Source organism: Perca fluviatilis, chromosome 15 (assembly GCF_010015445.1).
Source record: "Perca fluviatilis chromosome 15, GENO_Pfluv_1.0, whole genome shotgun sequence".
NCBI classification, from domain to species: Eukaryota; Metazoa; Chordata; class Actinopteri; order Perciformes; family Percidae; genus Perca; species Perca fluviatilis.
The window spans coordinates 31,029,144-31,049,243 of NC_053126.1; the positions used below are offsets into that span (position 1 = coordinate 31,029,144).

At 40.8% G+C, this 20,100-nt stretch overlaps 1 protein-coding gene across 3 annotated transcripts; it reads right to left on the bottom strand.

The window, feature by feature from the left end:
- Nucleotides 1–1,510: 1,510 nt before the first annotated feature.
- On the bottom strand, nt 1,511–19,866 carry aldh3b1 (aldehyde dehydrogenase 3 family, member B1). 3 transcript variants are annotated; one of them, XM_039825644.1, is made up of 10 exons: nt 19,770–19,866; nt 16,277–16,446; nt 15,244–15,354; nt 14,875–14,995; nt 10,411–10,496; nt 9,599–9,680; nt 8,015–8,407; nt 5,225–5,463; nt 3,478–3,577; nt 1,511–2,285 (listed from the first exon to the last, which is right to left on the bottom strand). In XM_039825644.1, the coding sequence occupies exons 2-10, from the start codon at nt 16,436–16,438 to the stop codon at nt 2,098–2,100; spliced, it is 1,482 nt and encodes a 493-aa protein (XP_039681578.1). In that variant the 5' UTR covers nt 16,439–16,446; nt 19,770–19,866; the 3' UTR covers nt 1,511–2,097. The 3 variants fall into 3 exon arrangements, with proteins under 3 accessions (XP_039681578.1, XP_039681579.1, XP_039681580.1); XM_039825645.1 differs by lacking the exon at nt 19,770–19,866 and adding an exon at nt 19,187–19,250; XM_039825646.1 differs by having other exon boundaries at nt 1,512–2,285; nt 5,297–5,463.
- Nucleotides 19,867–20,100: the final 234 nt, after the last annotated feature.

Sequence of the window (20,100 nt, forward strand, 5' to 3'; positions counted from 1 at the left end):
TTACACCTCCTAGGGCAGGACAGATGACAGCTTTATTTTTAAATTCCCATCAAAGCTCTGGCCCACCTTCAACCTGAGCAGTTTCATCAGCCAGAAAAACTGAAATCACCTGTGTGGGTATACAGAGGCTTTAGAGAAGTTAAAATATGTATAGTCCCTTTACAGTCCCATGGAGAGAAAACCTCACTGGAAGTTCAAGACTGCAAGACCTTGTCTTTGCAGGTGTGTGTCCAAAAAAGTGTATGCTAGCCTATGGGCCTATCATCACCAACACATTGACTGACTTTAAACAGGTGGAGGAGCAACTATGCTACACCAACAAGTAGGGGTGGGAATCACCAGAGGCCTCACAATACAATATCATCACGATACCTATGTCACGATACAATATTATTGCGATTTTAAACATATTGCAATATTCTGCGATAAATTGCAATGTATTACCTTTTTTCCAACTTCAAATTTTTCCCAATTTCAAATGATGTCCCCAAAGGAAAATTTTGTCAACATCTGTTTTATCTAAAAAGATACATTTCTCCGTCTGTTCATCTCACTTGCAAAATGGGATTGTCAAGCAGACAGACTGACCAACACATATATCATAAAAGATCGATACTTGGCATCTGTGTATCGATACATTATTGCCACGAAAAATATCGCAATACTATGCTGTATCGATTTTTTCCCCCACCCCTACCAACAAGTGGCATTTGAAAACCCCAATTTGGCACAATGCAATACACACGTCTGGTAACAAACCCTTTACTTGGAGTGGAGTGACAGAGGTATTTATACCATAAACCAGCTATTCAATGAGAAAGGTATGTTGAGTTTTGAAGACCTGAGAGCTAGATTTGAGGTCCCCAGGACATCCTTCTTCTTGTATCTGCGCTTAAGATCAGCCCTAAAATGTTACGGAGTGCCATGGTGGGAACAGTCTTGAGGCGCACCCAATCATTAAATGGTTTGTTGATTTTCCTGTGAGAGGATTAGCGTCCAAGATCTATGCTAAACTGATGCAAGTATCCATAGGAGAACTCGGTAGTATAAAACAGTGGTTGGCGTATTTTCTGGACCTAGTTATGCTTGAGCTCTCTACAGCAAGGATTAACAAAGCCAAGTCATCGACTATAGACCGATGGAAAAGCGCAGCAGCACAAGAATCAGACCTGATGACCTCAGCGCCACAAGAAATAGAGAGGGACTAGGCAAGGTGTGATTTCCGTTTGTTTATTTGTTTTGTTTTCCTCGAGACCGCAGAGGGTAGGAGAGGGTTTTTGTTCTGTATGTTAAAGAAAGAAAGAAAAAAAAAAAGAAAAATCGATCATTAAAAATCCCCCCTTTCTTACATACAGTATGTGCTCTTGAGCAAGGCACTGAACCCCCAACTGCTCGGGGCGCCTTTCCATGGGCAGCCCCCCTCACTCTGACATCTCTCCATTAGTGCATGTATAGGTACTGAGCATGTGTGTGTAATTCAGGCCTGTGTGTAATGACAACAGAGTGAAAACATTGTAATTTCCCCTTGTGGGATTAATAAAGTATACATTATTATTATTATTATTATTATTATTATTATTATTATTATTATTATATGCAGGAGGTGAATTTGATGAAAAACAGTATTAAAAACACAGACAAGACATTTGAACCCCGGCAGACACCAAGAGAAAATAAACCAAAACAATACAAAAGACTTCCAATGACAAAAGTTATTAAAAAAACAAACACTGTAACTTACTTTTATCCATGTCAAAATCTGAGTGCAAGAGGATACAAAATAAGCAGGCATTCTACATACCTGAGCCAGTTTCATTTGTCTTGCCAATAAAATAACATGTGTTGTGCCAACCCAAATAAATAAAACACTAAGTGTATATTCTAAAAGCACTGTAGATACAAAGATACAAATATAATGGTGACAGAAAGAGGAGTACAGTGTCACAGAGGTCTGGGGCACAGACAATGCACGAGCATCCAGTAATACACACAAACAACAAAAAAAGAACAATTAATCCCATTTCCAGTTGAATTTCCTGAACATTCATACATTCATACATCCAGTTGCACGTGCACGCGCACACACGCTGCCTGTCGTCACATGAGTGAGCAGCTGGACTTGGCCGAGGTGGTCCAGCGCAGCCAGCTGAGTTTCTGTTCGCTGTAGGGCGGGTAGCGCAGGCTGTTGAGCCTCTCCAGAGCCCAGCCGCGCAGCATGACGGCGCGCCGGTGGCTGAACGTCTCGAAGCTCCAGCGGCCGTGGTAACTGCCACAACCACTGGCCCCTGGAAGGAGAGGGCAAAACCATAACACCGGTCAAAAAGAAGAGATGGAGATATATATACACATATAGTGCATTTTCCAGTCTCTCTTCATAATATTAATCAGGCTACACATGACTTTAAAGCATCTTTTAAAAAGGCCTCTCTCAAGATGTTCTCTGACTGAACTTTTTTATTCCATTGCACTGCAGCAGAATTCAATTTCAATCCAATTTTATTTATAGTATCAAATCATAACAAGAGTTATCTCGAGACACTTTACAGATAGAGTAGGTCTAGACCACACTCTATAGTTTACAAAGCCCCAACAATTCCAGTAATTGCCCCATGAGCAAGCATTTAGTGGCGACAGGGAAAACTCCCTTTTAGGGAGAAACCTGGGACAGACCCAGGCTCTTGGTAGGCGGTGTCTGACGGTGCCGGTTGGGGGTGTGATGAACAGTGGCGATGATAGTCACAATAAAGATAATGGAACAGTGACTACAAATGGTAGTCGTAGTAGTTCATGTCATAGAATAAAGACAGGACTACAGTGCAGTTTGTATGAAAACATGACCCTAATAATAAAGTTGACCCTCTTCTCATCTGTCAGTGAAATGGTCAAAACGCGTGTATAGATGATGGGGTGGTGATGAGTGGATATGACACAATCCTTTGGTGTGGGAGATCTGGGTTCAATTCCCACTGCGATACATCAACCAATGTGTCCCTGAGCAAGACACTTAACCCCCTAGTTGCTCCAGAGATGTGCGACTTCTGACATATATAGCAATTGGATAAAAAGTGTCAGTTAAACGACATGTTATGTAAAGATGAAGTTTTAAATGACCATGATTTTATTTGTTCTGAGCAAAGAACATCGTTCATACCACAAGGTGTGACCCCGATACAGCCGGTCGGCCTCGTGTAAAAGTTACCATCTATCCACGGAGTCCGACTACACAGAACCCAAAGCTGTACAACCAGAATGGTCTGCTGGACTATATTTGGCCCGTCAGAATGTGGCTTTCCTGGCTGAACATTTTATCCATTGATTCATCTTTGAAGCAATAGGAGCCTTTGAATCACCACATCCAATTGATCAGATTCTTATCTCAAATATTTAATAAAAGAAATGTTTGGTAATAAAAAAAAAAATTTTTAATCCCAAAAGGGTTTGGAAGTTTGGAACTTTGGAAAGCAGGGTCACACCTACCTACACCCCCAAAGGGCAGGGTCGGCAGGGTCATGTGGACGATCCCGTCATTGGAGCAGAATCCTCCACTGCTGGTCTTCTCCAGCACAGCGTTTACTATCTGCAAAGAGGAAGGGCGACCGGATGTGAAATATAAGACAATCAGGGTTCTTGCTGCATAGAGGAATTTTTGCCCCCCCGAAAAAAACACAATACCAAAATGACAAGATTTAAGAATAAAAATAGCAATTTAAATCCTGTCTGAATGTGTTGAATAGCAATTTACCAAACAACCGTTGAACAACCACAACGTACAACTTGAATGCGAGCACTAATCACAGTTTTATCGTCCAGAGTCACACTGTACCGGACTCTCCCGGGTGATTTTAGCGGTAGTATTTAAATATGAATATTATTTTTTTAACCAGTTTTGTTAATTGGCGTTTTCATTTGCTTAAGCATAATTATGATGGCTTGGTTCGGTAACCTGTCCGTTAAACTAAAATCACAGCTACAAAAATTGATAATAAGGGCTGGCAAAATAATTGGCCAAATGCCACCAACTCCTCTTCAGGAGCTTTTTGAGGAGGCGGTGAGGAAACAGGGTCTCAAAGTCATCAACGACCCAAATCATGTCCTGTATAGTCAGTTTGAGCTGATGCCTTCAGGCAGAAGGTACAGGTTACCAAACTGTAAGCTTAACAGGTACAAATTTTCATTTGTGCCGCTTGCAATCAAATTAATGAATAATAACAGATAGAGTGTGTACGTCTGTGTTGTGTGTGTGTCTGCGTCTGTTGGCTGCAGTGATTTATGTATGACTATTACTATATAAGACTTGGTACTGAACATCGAGGTTATAGGATGTGCAATGATAGGGTACTGTTGCATAATTTGCTGTTATATTTGACATGGTATTATGCAATGGGGCAGTGTGCAATATAGAAGTTATTCACCACAGCATGAGTTAACGGGAAATGTGCAATCATTATCTAAACATTTGTGTAATTCAAGGGGGAGGCTGTGTTGTTGGGGGGGGGGGGGTTGTTTGTTCGTGTGTTATTCGTTGTTTATTGAAGCATGAGGAAATGTGTGACTATGTTGTAAGTTGGTTAACTGTATGTTTATTGTGTGTTATGCGTGATGTGTCGCCATCTTGTTCTCTCGAGTGCCCAAGACAAATTTCTCCTATGGGAGACAATAAAGGCTTATCTTATCTTATCTTATCTTATTAACCTGTTGTTTATGAAATTGTCAGGAAAATGCATACATTTCTGTTCAATAAGGTAACACACTCATTTTCTTTACTGGACAGTCCCCTCCAGAAAAATGCAATTATGCGATCGCATAATTCAATGCATAATCAGCCGCATATTTATGCGGGGGCCACATTTTTTCAAATACGTCGCACTTTCGCCGCATAAATTGCCGATTTCCGCGCAAAATATGTGGGGCTTGCATGATTTCATAATCCCTGCATTTTCGTTGCAAAAAAGTCCCATATATCTTAACAGAAAGTTCAAAAATGTTGTGTTTACTTCACACAAGAGCAGCCATGTTCCACTGTTGCCATGGCAACGTTATGAAGTGATGTAATTGTGTCATCAAATCACTTTTTTTTCTCTTTTTCATCAAACCGCAGTTTTTGAAAGTTCCCACAATTTCATCGCATAAAAATTGTAGAAATATCCCGCATATTCCATCGCATTTTTGAAGAAAATCAAGGATTTTTGCCTGCAACAATCACAAAAAAACTCCTCATGCTTACGGTCGTGTGTAGTTCCCCCGCCCAAAAAAAAAAAGTCAGGAGAAACCCTGGACCAGAGTCACGAGTTCTTACGGAGGATTCTTCAGAGAAGACATAGAGGGCCAGCGGCTTCTCTTTGCGGTTGACAAAGTCGATGCCTTCCTGCAGGGACTCGGCAGTGATGATGGGCAGGATGGGGCCGAAGATCTCCTCCTCCATTAGGGCGTCGTCTTCCGCCACGTCCACCACCACTGTGGGAGCTGACATAAGACACCGCTACATTAAGAAATGGCTAAGTGTTATGCTTAATGATCCAAAATATTTAGGAGAAATCAACTAAACGCCACTAGAGAACACTGTATCTGAGGTTTAAGTTAAAGGGTAACTACCGGGGTTTTTTTTCAACCTGGACCCTATTTTCCTATGTTTTTGTGTCTAAGTGACTTATGGGAACAACAATCTTTGAAATTTGTCCAGTATTAAGCGAGATCGCTTCAGTCAGCAGAGGCAAAAAAAGCTACAATGTAAGTTAATGTAGGTTATTGTCCACCTTCCATTTACGTTCACAAAAGTGCTTGTTTTGCCGCTGACAGACTCAGATTAATATTCTAAGTGTCTGACAACATTATGGAAAGGATCCCTTCAGAGATAGACCTTTATAACCTCTTTGAGACCTTTCTGTTTAACCAGAAACAGCTCTGAAGTCGCTAGCGCTAAACCCACCAGACTCCAGCCTACATATTTAATACGTATGTAAATCGGTAAATTATGTGTTTATTTCAACTAAAACTAGAGTTGTGATGGTTGGAAAAGTGGAAAGACACATGTATACGTATACATATGTGTACGTAAATGGAAGGTGCACAACTGACCCATAACTTACATTGTAGCTTGTTTCTCTGCTGCCGACTGCAGCGATCTTGCTTAATACTGGACCAATGTCAAAGATTGTTGTTCCCATCAGTCACTTAGACATAAAAACATAGGGAAATAGGGTCCAGGTTGAAAAAACAGTTACCCTTTAAACTTGCTACAAAAGGTGGTTTAACTGAGGTTTCATGTAATAGAGTTGAGTCTCAGTGCAGATTTCGACAGTTCCAATGTCTCGCTGTGTACGATCCTGTGAGGGCAACATTAATATCAGTGCCAACTACTGGAATTGAACTGATAAGGTGTCACGTCTGCCCTCTTTTCAATCCAGAAAGAGCGTTAACAGTTCTTTATGCCATGACCAATTTAATAGATTAATACATTTTGTCCACACCTGATGGGCTGGTTTAAACTGGGAAAGCAGGCTTTCATACTGTATATGCACATAGTAAAACGGAGCCCGGCAGGGGCTTAAAGAAAAAGAACCTCCATGTTTTCTCATTTTTGGGGAATACAAATAAATGGCTACCTGTTTTCCTTCAAAGCCTTGAAGTGGGAATACGTTTGAAAAAGAAACACAATCTTCCTCTTAAAAAAGGAGACGCTAATTCTTTAAACTCACCTTTGCTCAATGCAATGCATGGTGGCCTGGTGGCTAAAATAGTTGCTAATGTCAGCCAACTTAAGGTGGATATTGCTATAGAACTGACAGTACTGAGTCACTTCTGACTTCTTCTACTTGCTACTCCTACACACTATATTATAGCATTTACCATTATCCTATACCCAACCAACCCATTCTGAGAAACATACAGTATTATGGTTTGTTCATCAGCCGGTTTGGACAGAGATACGTTATCCAAACGCTTGCACTTTGCTATGCTTTTAAAAGTGGTCATAGAAATATGCATTCTACAGTTTTTGAACGTTGTCATTTGGTGCATCACTGATGCTCTTTACATTAGTCAAGTCAACTTTATTGTCAATTCTGCAATATGTGCCAGACATACAGAGTAATTGAAGATATGTTTCTCTCCGACCCACGGTGCAATAAGGACACGTACAACAGGTGTATGAGGTATAAAAGATAAGAAATATATACAAAAACAGATAAAAAAGATAAGATATATGCACAAGTAAGATAAAGAAAGATAAGTAATATATTCAATACAGTAATACATTCTAAATAGTGCAAACGTAAGGCAAAAAATGCAGATTGAGGTTGCGTCTTGATTTTTTTGTTTTTGCCTTTTGTCTGTCTGCTGTCTAGTCTTTTCAGGAAGTGTCTTTTTTTAAGAGCAGATGCAATAAAAACGGGAGTTCATATATATCTGACTGCTTGAATTTGTTAATGAAAACATGTTGGGGCTGTGCAAATAATTGAAATGTAATCGTGATTATGATTTCGGCTCCCAATGATCACAAAAACAGAACAATCGAGAAAAACAATTATTTAGCTCATTACGTTTTACAAGTATACTCTTATTTTCTCGTGTTTTGAATGAAAAAATAATAAATAGTTTAAATAGGAAAAGTATTAAGGCAAATTTCAAATTTTTTTTACTGTTCATTTTTTTAACTTTTTTAAGTTCAATATTTGCTTTCCAGAACTCAACGAGTAATCGTGTTAAATTATCGGGATTTCAATATTGACCGAAATAATCGTGATTATATTTTTTTCCATAATCGAGCAGCCCTAAACCATGTGTAGAAATGTATAATAATATTGAGGAGGGGACGCATCGCGATGCATCGGGATATCGAATCGATTCAAAACGTTGACAGGGTAATCGTAATCGAATCAGTGAAGAGTCACACCCCTACGTCACACACAAAACATAATTCTTTCTATACGTGTTCTCCAAGTAGCACCAAACACTCGTGAGTGTGTTTACGTGTCACTACACTGCACAATCCTGTTTCTTCACCCAGTAAACTCACCAATGTACTTGTCCTCCTGGTTGCCCTCTCCTCCCACGACAACCTTGCCTCTGGACCTGGCGAGCAGTTCCATCAGTCGCGTCCAGTGTTGGGGTGACACGATGCGGGACACGTCGGGACAGGTCTGAGGGTCCTTGCTGTAGAAGTCCTCCAGAGTCTGGCGCAGTGCGGGCAGCAGGGCGTCCCGGGTGGCCTGCGAGCACAGCACATAGTCCGGAGCCACGCAGCTCTGGCCGGCGTTAAAATACTTTGACCACACCAAGCGCTGAGCGGCGGAGGCCATGTTCACCTTGCCGTATATCAAGCACGGACACTTGCCGCCCAGTTCCAACGTCACGGGGGTCAGGTGGTCCGAGGCTGCCCGCAGGATGCTGCGGGCCACAGTCTGAGAACCTGAAAGACAGAGCTGAAGAGTCAAGTGTCCAAAATGGAAAGGATTCATCCTCTCGCGAGCGTGAACCTGGTTCCTACATTCGATGACAATCTCAAGAGATCTTGCTACGGACCAAAGTGTTCATCAGGATCCTGAAGTCCCGGTACTGGACAAAAAAAAATACCAGTGATGTTTTGTGGAACATTCCTTTGTCTCTAAAGATGCCTATTATTTTAGAATCAGGTTGCTATTTTGACATTATTGTACACATAGCAGCGTTTCCTTTAGGATTTTTTTTAGCAGTGGGGGCAGCTATGTCCGAACAACCTTATGCTAAGGCAACCTTAGGAGCCTTAGCATAACAAGGCTAACAGGACTGAATGACAGAAGGATCTGCTGTACACAGAAACCGGTCACAAGCAAATTCAAGGCACCGAAAGAGCCGTACACCAAAGTCTGTGACCAAAACTGAAAAACTGGAGTGGTGATGGGCGAATTGACAAAAGAAGGGTTGAACACGGCTCAGATAACCCTGGTCCGACCCTGGTCACTGGCAGGAAAGTGGTAAATGTAACTTTTTTTTTCTTTTTTTTTTTTTTTTAAAAACACAGTCTTCCTCGCTCTTAAAGAAAAGTTGCAAAAGGCAAGAAAACACCCTTGGTCTATTCAATACACTTCACACCTAGTCTCGCACTGCCAGACCTTCCTCCACAGCGCTGCGGAGGACGGCCTGGCTATTCCACACAGCATTCCGGGATGGGAGAAAAATGTGCTCTGGTTTATTGCCATTTCTTTAAACCAATCCCAATCGCCATGGGCTTAGCACCGCACGGAGCAACCGTGTCTCTGCAAAATAGCCTCGGGAATGAACTTGTTTTTTGGAACAAATGTTCGTTCAAAGTTGTTTTAGTCGTGCAACAGAAAACTCAGCTTTGACAGATAGTCTAACTAGCTGTCTGGATTTACCCTGCAGAGATCTGAGGAGCAGTTAACCATAGTCCTCATAGAACGCCAACCAAGAAAGCGGAAGGGGTTATGTTGAAGTTATGATGCGTTGTAATGTAATATAAGCTAATGTTTTTGTTTACTACATTTTAGCATGTCCCACAAACACCAGAGTGACGCTTTGGATCTTGGCATTGTTTGTTGTGATATTTTGGTACAAAGAACACATACAACGGGAATGCTGTGACGTGCAGTTTTTTTTTTACCTGTATAGAAGATGTGGTCAAAGCGATTCTGCACAAGTGCCTTGGTCTCCTCTGCTCCTCCAGAAACAACCGCATAACAGTCCTGCCAATATAAGAGTCCTATCTCAGTCAATGTGTCAGATACACTGTGCCGAGCTCCAGCTTGTCAACATGAGTACAGTAATGTCAAAACCATATTGAGGTCATACCTGTATTGAGACTATAAGTGCCACGGTGCACCATGGCAACTGCTATAATTATTATGAATCATACTGTATTTCTGCCTTAATCGGGCTTGGCTCACCACCCAACCTTCTTCTGGCGTGATAAAAGTGTGGTGGTCAAGAAGAGCTGAGCATCGTGGACATGCACCGAAACTCACACTGCTCTGCACCTCCCTGGGTTTTGTTTTTCCCAACTCAAATATCAGTATGGGTATCAGCCTCAATAATCCAGCATCGGTTTGGTTCTGACAACAAGTAGCCAATGCCTTGTGCCAGATACATGCAAGGAACATTTGACAGTAAAAAAGAAACTTGACTTCTTCAGCCTGTTTTCACGTAGTCTACAGGTCTGTTCTGTGAACAAAGTGTTGCTTATTTGTGTCTAACCTCACTTGGTTCCAACCCTGATGACACTAGAGACAGACAAATGATGTACCAGCTCATGATGGTGGTTCTGAATGGTTCTGTATTGACTGGATTCCAGTGTTCTTGGATAGTTTCTGGGTATAAACCACATTTACACAAATGCAATTAAGACAGTTTGGATTGTAACTGAATTTGTAGATTTAACAAGACACAAAAACAGAAAGACTCCCAAGTTGCATTTACCTGAGACAAATATTTGGGGATGAGCTCTGCCATCAGACTGTCTGTGGCGGAGCTGACCTCTGAAGGCTTGATGACCGCACAGTTTCCTGGTTGGAGACACCATCATCATCATCATCATCCAGTCAGAAAAGACAGCAGTGATAAGACTTGACAGAAGTTAGATTTTCACATCTTTCAAAAAGGAGGTTAAAGGTAGCCTGGTTGACACCAGACCCTTCTCACTTGTAACAGAGTGGTGCTGGGCAAGCTTCATTCACAGCCACCAATGGACGACGCTCAAATGCCTCTGGGCGCAATTGGATAGTCCTTCAACCAATCAGACCAACGATCCGGGTGACGCAGCGGCGACAGCGGCATCAACGGGTTCGGTGGCCGTCATGTTGAATGTCAACAAGAAGCTGCTCACCGTCGCTGCGCAATCGTCATGGTGTAAAGCCCGCCTCAACGGTTGTGATTGGTGCCTCGAAATTGGAAATGGGCTTGAATGGGCTCTTGGCCAGACTGACTTGCAGAGCAAATCTCAAATTTGCCAGAAGTTCGTCACAGTTTTCCCAGGCTAGGTTAAAGGCTGTTTTAGCCCAAATTTAGCCCTCTCGCTTTTTGATAAAGAATGCTCGAGGTAATGTTTGACTACTACATGTCTGAAAATTGATTCAATAATTACTTTGACAGAAGAATCTGGAAATGAATGGCGTTAGCCACTATGGCATCAAGTAAAGACATGTTCAGTTTTGTCGCAATATCCTTACAAGAACAGAATGTTTTGACAAGACCTGCCAAGATGCAGATATCCAGAGGTGGGTAGTAACGAGTTACATTTACTCCGTTACATTTACTTGAGTAAGTTTTTGAAAAAATTATACTTCCAGGAGTAGTTTCAAATCACTATACTTTTTACTTGAGTAGATTTCTGAAGAAGAAACTGTACTCTTACTCCGCTACATTAGGCTACAACGAGCTTGTTACTTTTCTTTTTACCTCTTTGGTATTCTACGTGTAATTGTTTTCATCCCCCCGCCCCCGCGTACGCCTCATTTTAATGTTTGATTTTGACAGAGAGAGAGACTTCCGCTAAAGGCTCTACCACGTGACTGTGTTTCACCAATCAAACGTAGTTGTGCAGTCTCGTCACGTGACCATACTCAATCTCAGCGGCGGGACGGGTTAGCTTTACAGCCGCAGCAAAACGAAAATGACAATGTCAGAATCAACCGTCGGCAGAGGCCAGATCAACATGTCCTGGATTTCTTTCAGTTACCTGGCTTCACCTAACCTAACAACCGCGGTCCCGCAAGCTGTGTCACGACCACTGACATATATAATGGTGGTTAACAACTAGTTCAATCAACCATCAGGGTTTCCCAATCTAGCGGCGCATGTTCACATAAAAGAGGCGATGTTTGCACAACATGACCAATAGCCACATATTTTACTTAAGAAGAGCAAACTATAATTCTACATAAATATGAAGAACACAGACACGGTTTTACAGACAAAACGCAATACAGTCGCTGCTTCCTAAAACAGGAGGACAGCTGGCAAAAAAATAAATAAATAGGCGACGCTGTAGATGCGTAGGCTAGCCTACATCACAACGGTTATCAATATCACTTCCCCATCAGTCAGGCCCAAGATCTGACCATAATTACACTTGTACTTTCCATAAACTGCCGTTGCTTTAGCCTATTATTTGAGTTGCAACCCTGGCAGTAGAAGCGATCGTGAGAGCTAAAATCTATATATTTCATAAATATACCCATCAGGGAATGTTAACAGGGTTGTCGGTCTCTAAATGTTTTTATATGAGCGCACCACTCTCTAATTTAATTGATTGGATGAACTAGGCTATAATTTGCCTAAACATGATTATTTTGTATTTTTGTCTGTCTGATTGAATGTTTGTGTTAAAAAAAATAAACCAGACGTTACTCAACAGTTACTCAGTACTTGAGTAGTTTTTCCACCAAGTACTTTTTTACTCTTACTCAAGTAATTATTTGGATAACTACTTTTTACTTTTACTTGAGTCATATTATTCTGAAGTAACAGTACTTTTACTTGAGTACAATTTTTGGCTACTCTACCCACCTCTGCAGACATCTGATAGAGAAGAGTCGGCTGCAGAACCACCTTTATCAGCTTCACATTCCATGCCTTTGTTGGCTTATAATTTAGAATCTAGTTAGACAGCTTGTGAATACAATGAAACCCTTGAAAAAACGTGTCTCTTTCCATTACATTTTAAAAGATAAAGTCAGCCTAACATAGCAGCAGACGTGCCACTTTAACTTAAAGCTGCACCAAGAAATATTTTTATATATTACAACGGATCACATGACTAGGCCTTCTTGATGTGAAAGGGGTGGAGCACAGATATTTCCTCAGGATAGATCTAAGGATCGAAGAGTATCGGGCGAATGATTGAATCGATTTATATTCTGGCGAATATGCGATGGCTGCGCTTTATTTCGACCAATTAACAATATGTAATACGTTAACTGATACGTTAACAAATAAAATGTGCTACTTTGGCTCTGCTACAGCTCTCCGTCTCTCCATCTGCTGTGGTATCATAGAGAGGTGAACTCCCTCCCCTTCTGGTGGACCTCAAGGGACCTTAATTCGGAAAATAATATGCATGGTAGTGAACGGGGAGGGACAAACTATTTTTTGATCCCGTTTGAATTGAGCCATGGATTACAAACATGTTCGTCAATTTAAAAGATAATTTTTCAACTGGATAAAGTCTCATTTTGTCGTACGTTTGTCATATGACCACTTAGTTTTGTGTGAAACCGCTCAGTGAACTACATTTCTCGTCTCAAATAATTTAAGTCATCTTGCTTGATGCTCGGCTTGCCCGCTAGCTGGCTAGCTTAGCTCTGTTCCACAACACATGTAACGTTATCTTACCCGATGTGTATTTTTCCAGTGAAGTTTATAAGCAGAGACGCGAAAGAACGAGCACGATCCTCTGCTCTTGTGGGTAACGTTACATCCCCGGTACGATACACACAGCCATCATAGCTTCAGAGAGACGGCATCCATGAGACATTGAAGTGTGTAGTCTTTCTAATTGCGTATTTTCACAGTCTTGTACTTCAACAGTTTAACAATAAACTGAGACTTTCTTGACTTGCGAAATTATCTTTTAAACTGTGTAGAATATTATCAGTTGAAGTTATATTTGTGCATGTTGCAAAAGACGCTGTGTGTAGTCATTGAGGAAGTGGTTCAAGGAAATGTCACTGACGCATAGAAGGTTAAGCTTGAGCCTTTAAAAGGTGCTGTAGGTAGGATTGTGAAGATCCAGGACAACTTCTCAGTCCCTCCCCCCCCCCTTTCCGCTAAAGCCCAAAACTGTCTCCTAAGCCCCTCCCCCCACAAGGGAGAATGAATGTGTGTGCATGAGCAGTGATTGACACGCAGTTAGACACCCCCCCGGCCCTGATTGGTGCATCTAACAGGAAAGGTAGTTAAAGTTATAGAACAGACAGGAAGTTGAACCACAAGGTCCCGACCTTCAGACAAGATCTTAATGGACCAGCTCTGATTTAATATCTGTTGCCAGGGAAATTAAGATGCCGTTTGTGAACCCACAATTGTGTGTAACTCTTATGCTGTACTCAGTAAATTTGCTTAACTGAACTCTTTGTCTCAGATTGATCCTTGTGTTCTGGTAAACTTAAGTCTGATGTAAGAAGGCGCGGGAATTAATAAATTGTAGACAGATTTGACAGGCCTTAGGGCCTTATTTTAGACATAATTCCCTCTACAACTGACGAACATATGTGTAATTCATGGCTCAATTCAAACGGGATAAAAACACAATTTGTCTTTCCCCATACACTACAGTTAATTTGTTTCCCTTAACAAAACAAAAATGTGATCATACATTTGTATATGTCACAGTGTTAACTAGACCATTAGCATTAAAATGGAATTTTCATCACTAAATGTGGAGCTAGAGTTAAATGTTTAATCTTTAAAAATAGCAACAGGGACATATTCAAGTTTCCACCCTGCAAATGGAACATTACTCATCCACATGAGACGATGTTTTCACGTTATATACACAACGTTAGCCGACAACAACGTCGAGTCTCAAAGATAATTTGAGTGACTTAGCAAAAGTCCATAACTGCAAATGCTGGTTCATTAGGCCTATAGACAGATGACTAGGGGGAAAAAACGGAAAATTGCTAACCAAGTTCACCTCATCAACTTATACAATGATCAAATGTCAGTTTTGCAGACAGGAAAACAAAATCAACAAACTAATGAGGCTCCAAAGCTCCATGGAGCTGAAGAGTACTGCAGAGTTGGCAATTGTTCTCTGTGGGTTCCTTACCTGATTGAACCCTTTAACATTACACATTGTCATTTGTTTGTTGTTTTTTGTCACACAAACATATTGAGTCAATATAGTGTATACTCTTGGGGTGATATGGGTGTGGATGATACCTGCAGCAATGGCTCCAATCAAAGGTACGATAAGGAGTTGCAGGGGATAGTTCCACGGCCCAATGATCAACACAACTCCTAATGGTTCCCTCCGCACAGAACAGTCATCAAGCTTTGTGGCCTGGAAATTGAAATGAAAATTGAATGAAAGTCTGAATATATATGGAATGAAACATGAATATATGGAATGATTGATGGAATATATGGAATGATTGATGGAATATACACAACGCAATTTTGAATATATGGAATGGCACTGAATATACAGAACAAAAGTTTAAATATATGGAATGACAGTAGGAATATACAGAATGAAAGTTGGAATATATGGAATGACATAAAGCATAAATAAAGCATTGATAAACCTACCAGGTTTGTGCCGGCATACTCTGGCTTCATCCAGCTTGTGAGGTTAGCAATGGCGTAGTGCAGCTCATTGATCACAATATCAATCTCGGACATAATGGCTTCAAATTTTGGCTGTGGTGCAAGAACAGTAAGAAAGGGAGGTTAGTGCTTAATGAATTGTAGCAGACACAAAAATGATTAGTGTGCTTTAAAAACACCATGCATGTGTGTATGCAACCATGCTCGTGCCTAAAACTTACAAATGAAATCAGTTGGAAAAGGTAGTTCATATTTGTACAAAATGTTGTGTGTGAACTTATCACTTCAAGTCTTAACTTTCACCATTCATTTATATTATGAAATGAGTCAGATAAATTAAATAAGTAGAATTGTTCTTGAAGAATGAGTGAATATACTTTGAGGAAAAGTTTAGTAACTTTTACTTTCAGACAGTTTTGTTGGGGGCTTTATAAAATTTTCAATTTCACCATCATCAGGACGGATAGGGCTAGACCAGGGGGGTCAAACATACGGCCCGTGGGGCCAGAACCGGCCCGCCAGAAGGTCCAATCAGGCCCACAGGATGACTTTGCAAAGTGTGAACATTGAAGTTAAGTAAATCATTCCAATTCCAAATTTACCACTTTAATCCTCAGAGAATATCTGATTTCTTGTTCCATAAATTCACGACTTTAATCTTAGAAATTCAGAATTATTTTTTGGGAATATTATCCTCTCTCTCGGGTCCGTAACATAATTTATTTTCTCCGACAATGGCCTTAGAACGCTCTCGTAGCAGAAGCAACTTGCGTTTGCCAACATCAAGCTGACAAGAAAATGTGTGGCAGAGAAAGTTTCTGATCTTTCTGGAGTGGTTTACTGGTCCGGCCCACTTACAATTAAATTAGGGGTATGTGGCCCATGAACTAAAATTAGTTTGACACCCCAGGACTAGACAGAACTGCTGTGTCAGTCATGCTGCGAGGCCTTTGGGTTTGTGTATGAAGTAGTGAGGTAGTGTGTGCGAGTGTGACACGTGAGCATCGTCTTGTACCTTTGCGAGGTCTTTGTGCAGTGCATTTAAAATCTGTTCCTCATTATCTTGGATCATGGACATAAGCATGGTCAGCTGGGTTTGACGAAACTGCTCCGGTATTGTGATGCCTGAACGAAACGTTGACCGCAACCTGTCCACAAGCTGCCTCTGGGTGTCCATCCTGTCACCTGGAACACACAAAGAAACAAATCTCACCTTTCTGATAACTTCAAAACGAGTAAAAGAAAACCCCACATTTGAAAAAAAGGACAATAAGTGCACGTTTCGTTATTGTCTTAAAATGGGTCATCTAATAAACAAGGAAACCAAAACCAAAAAAACAAGTCCTAATTCAGCTCATCGGTTATTTTGTTTTGTGCATATGTGCAGTCTGATTTGCGGCTTGCGCTTACCTTGCATGAGTACAAAGATTCAAAGAAAAAGTGTTAAGCATATTGAAAATGAAGGTACATTTTAAGGAATTTGGAAAAAGAAAATGTTGGAAAAGGATATCAGGGTAATAAGGTTAAATCAGTGATGACAGACAGACTGTAGGCCTACCGGTTATGTAGCCTATGTAGGATGTGAAGGGCACATACATGTTTAATGCATTAAACAGTATACTATGAGACCTACAGAACGCACACACACGCTGAGCGAGCTGCCTTTCTGCTGACATCACATCCTGCCTATTTTCATGTCAATAAGTTACATAAAATACATAAAACCCTCTCAAAACTATACATCCATGCTCACTGCACCCTGGGTGCACGCCTAACAATACTATCTGTTGTAGCCAATTTAGACATGTGCTGCGTGCGTGTATTATGTGTATTGTGTGTGTGTGTGTGTGTGTGTGTGTGTGTATGGGTGGGTGTGGTAGGTTTGTGTGAATGGTTTGCCACCTGTGTGTATGTGTGCTAATCAGAGGTTAGAAAGGGAATCCGAGGTGAGAAGGGGATGGAGGAACCTTAACCAATGGCACGCTGGCGATAAGTGCGCAAGAGAGTTATGGATGTGTTGAAATCATGGTTGAAATGCTGAAGCACTCTCTCATCCGCATGCCAAATTACAACGTTCACAGTTGACTCATATCTCTGACTGGGAACAATACAAAGAGGATTACCAACGCCCGCTGGGGCAGATGAACCAACGCTGGTCTTGTTACTGTAAGTAGGCTACATTAAAACCTTTGTGTTTAACTCACGCCAAGCCAATACTTATCAATGCGCTCACCTGTGTAGACCGGCATAAACATGTAGAAAGCGATATTTCAATCTGCTCAGTACACTCTTGTCCACCGCGCTGTTTTACGCAAACACAGCTCTACTCTGCAAATAGCACATTTTTACAAAACAAGCTAAAACAAAAGCTGTCAGTTCCCAGTCTGTTTATCTTAGTTTGCAGGGAATCTTGAAATTTGGACAAATTCTTAGGAACTTAAGCTGTCTGAAGAAACCATCCTCTCCGCTGGAGCGGTAAATATGGATGCATTATAAGACCAAAACAAATATATGTGGCTACTTAATATGCACGTGAATGACGCAATCGTTATGTTCGTGTTCTTCATTCTTGATAATGATGCTGGTTGTGTTATTATTATTTTGCCACAGCATCGCTTCATTGAAAATGAGGCATACAGGACCTGCTTATCAGTCCATTCATCATTAAAGCTGGACTTTTCCACGTCAACTTCTCGCTTCAGGCTCTTTGACCGTGATATTTTTGTCAGCCCATTTTCCACCAATCAGGACCCTGCATACTAAAACCATAATCATAATAATAATATACAATAATAATATACAATAATAATAATTACAAGGTCCTGATTATGAGAAATAAATGTTATCAAATGTTGCTATGGAATAAAATTACAGATTCCCTGGATATTACATTTTGATGTGATGTCATAATTAAACTTAATGTTGACATGGCACACTAATAAACAAGAAATTTTGAAAAAGGCACTTTATATCAAAAAGGTTGCCGACCCCTGGTCTAGAATAACAAATAATGCACGAATAAAGTAAGCAGACCGCTAATCCGTAAGCAGCCAGCTCGGTCGACGGAAGTCTCTAGGGCGCCTGCTCTATGGGCCCCTCAGTGTGGAAGCAACGCCTTTCATTCGGGTCATTTTTTTGGCTCCGTGATGGCTTCAAGCGCCACTGAGAAACTCTAGGAATGAACACTGCATCCAGAGGTCCATCCATACCAGGAGCCGTAGACCCATTTCTAAATACGGGCCCTTGATTTTTCTCTCTACGGATATCTTGTCCAGGACATGTACAACAGAGAACACATAAGAAAAGAAGAAAAAAACATTCATGTCACAGTTTTAACACTAGACGACATACAACGATATCAATTCTTAACAGTACAAGGTGTTACAGTTTTAATTAATTTCCTTTTCAAGAGTGATGAATGGATTTATTGTTCCAACTCATTGCCAAAGGCAATAAAGCATTGGTTTTCTCCCTGTGAATTTACATTCAAGGATATGAAATGTATCCGTTAGAATGAGAATAAACTTATGAGTAGAAGAAAAGAGTATTTTTCTGTGAACTTCATTTTTGGCCCTTCCAGGGTGATGTCACGGAGACTATTCGTCCATATGTTATACAGTCATGTAGGCTACACATTTTTTTTTATACAGAAGCAGAAACAAAATAACAGAAGAATTGTGAATGTGCGTGCTTCAATGATATATGGCTGTGGTTTCCTTGTTAATTAGGCGTACCCATTTTAAGACAAAAACCAGAAAAGAAGAAATAAATATGAATTGGAATGTAATAATTGAGCTATCGGATGATTCACTCACGACTAACGTTAATGGATTTTCGGGAAGCACCTGAAGTCATTTCGCAATATTTCGCAACGGAGAGGACACATTAACAAAACAAAATCATTGTACTTCGAAGAAGTTCTTACTGTTTTTTATCAGATGTCTTCAGGTGTTTGGCTTAAATGATCCACACCTGCGAAAAGGCTAAAAAAAAACGACACGGCACACATAAAAAAAAAAAAAAAATGCACTGGGAACCAGCGCGTGCAGACAACCAGTACAGTGGCGACAATCGAGCTAAGTTAGTTTTAAACGGGCACGTGCAAACAACTGTTGACCCACTGTTTATCCACCTTTATTCCTATAATAACTATACTGTCCTACAGTAGCCCCCCCCCCCCCCACCAAAAAATTAATAAAATAAGGTGGTTAAAATAAAAGCAGACCAAGCAAAAACGCATGTGTAACGTTGGCAACGTATTCCCTAGCTAACTGTTAGCTAGCTAACTAACGTTATGGAAAATCCATTTCAAACAACTCAATACACTCTGGAGTTCACAGAAACGTTCTACTAACACTTTATAACGTTAGCGTTGGCAGTAGTAGGCTATGACATGTTCTGTTCTGTGTGCAAACCATAGACTGTATAAAAAAAAGTGCGAACAGAACGTGACACGATATGAAGAAGAAAAAAAAAATAACGCAGAGTTGAGTCTATAGCTACGTTACCTGTTGGTCCCGCAGCTGCTGAGGCGAACAAACAAACAGGGGGCGGCTTTCATTAGGTAGTAGTTCCGCTTGTTACGTAACAGCATACGTCACACGGAGCGGCAGTGTGTGGGCGCTGGGCACTGACATATATCTTTATATATATCTATGTATATAGGCGCTGGGCGGGTTTTTATATATATGTAAATGGGTTTGGAGCCTGCCCTTTGTTTCACCAATTGCGAGAAACAGACACTTTATTCTAGTAGCCTAGCTACATCTTTAGGCTACTTACTTTCACACTGACTTTGACAATATAACGCCTGTTTCCCATGCCAATAAAGCCCATTGG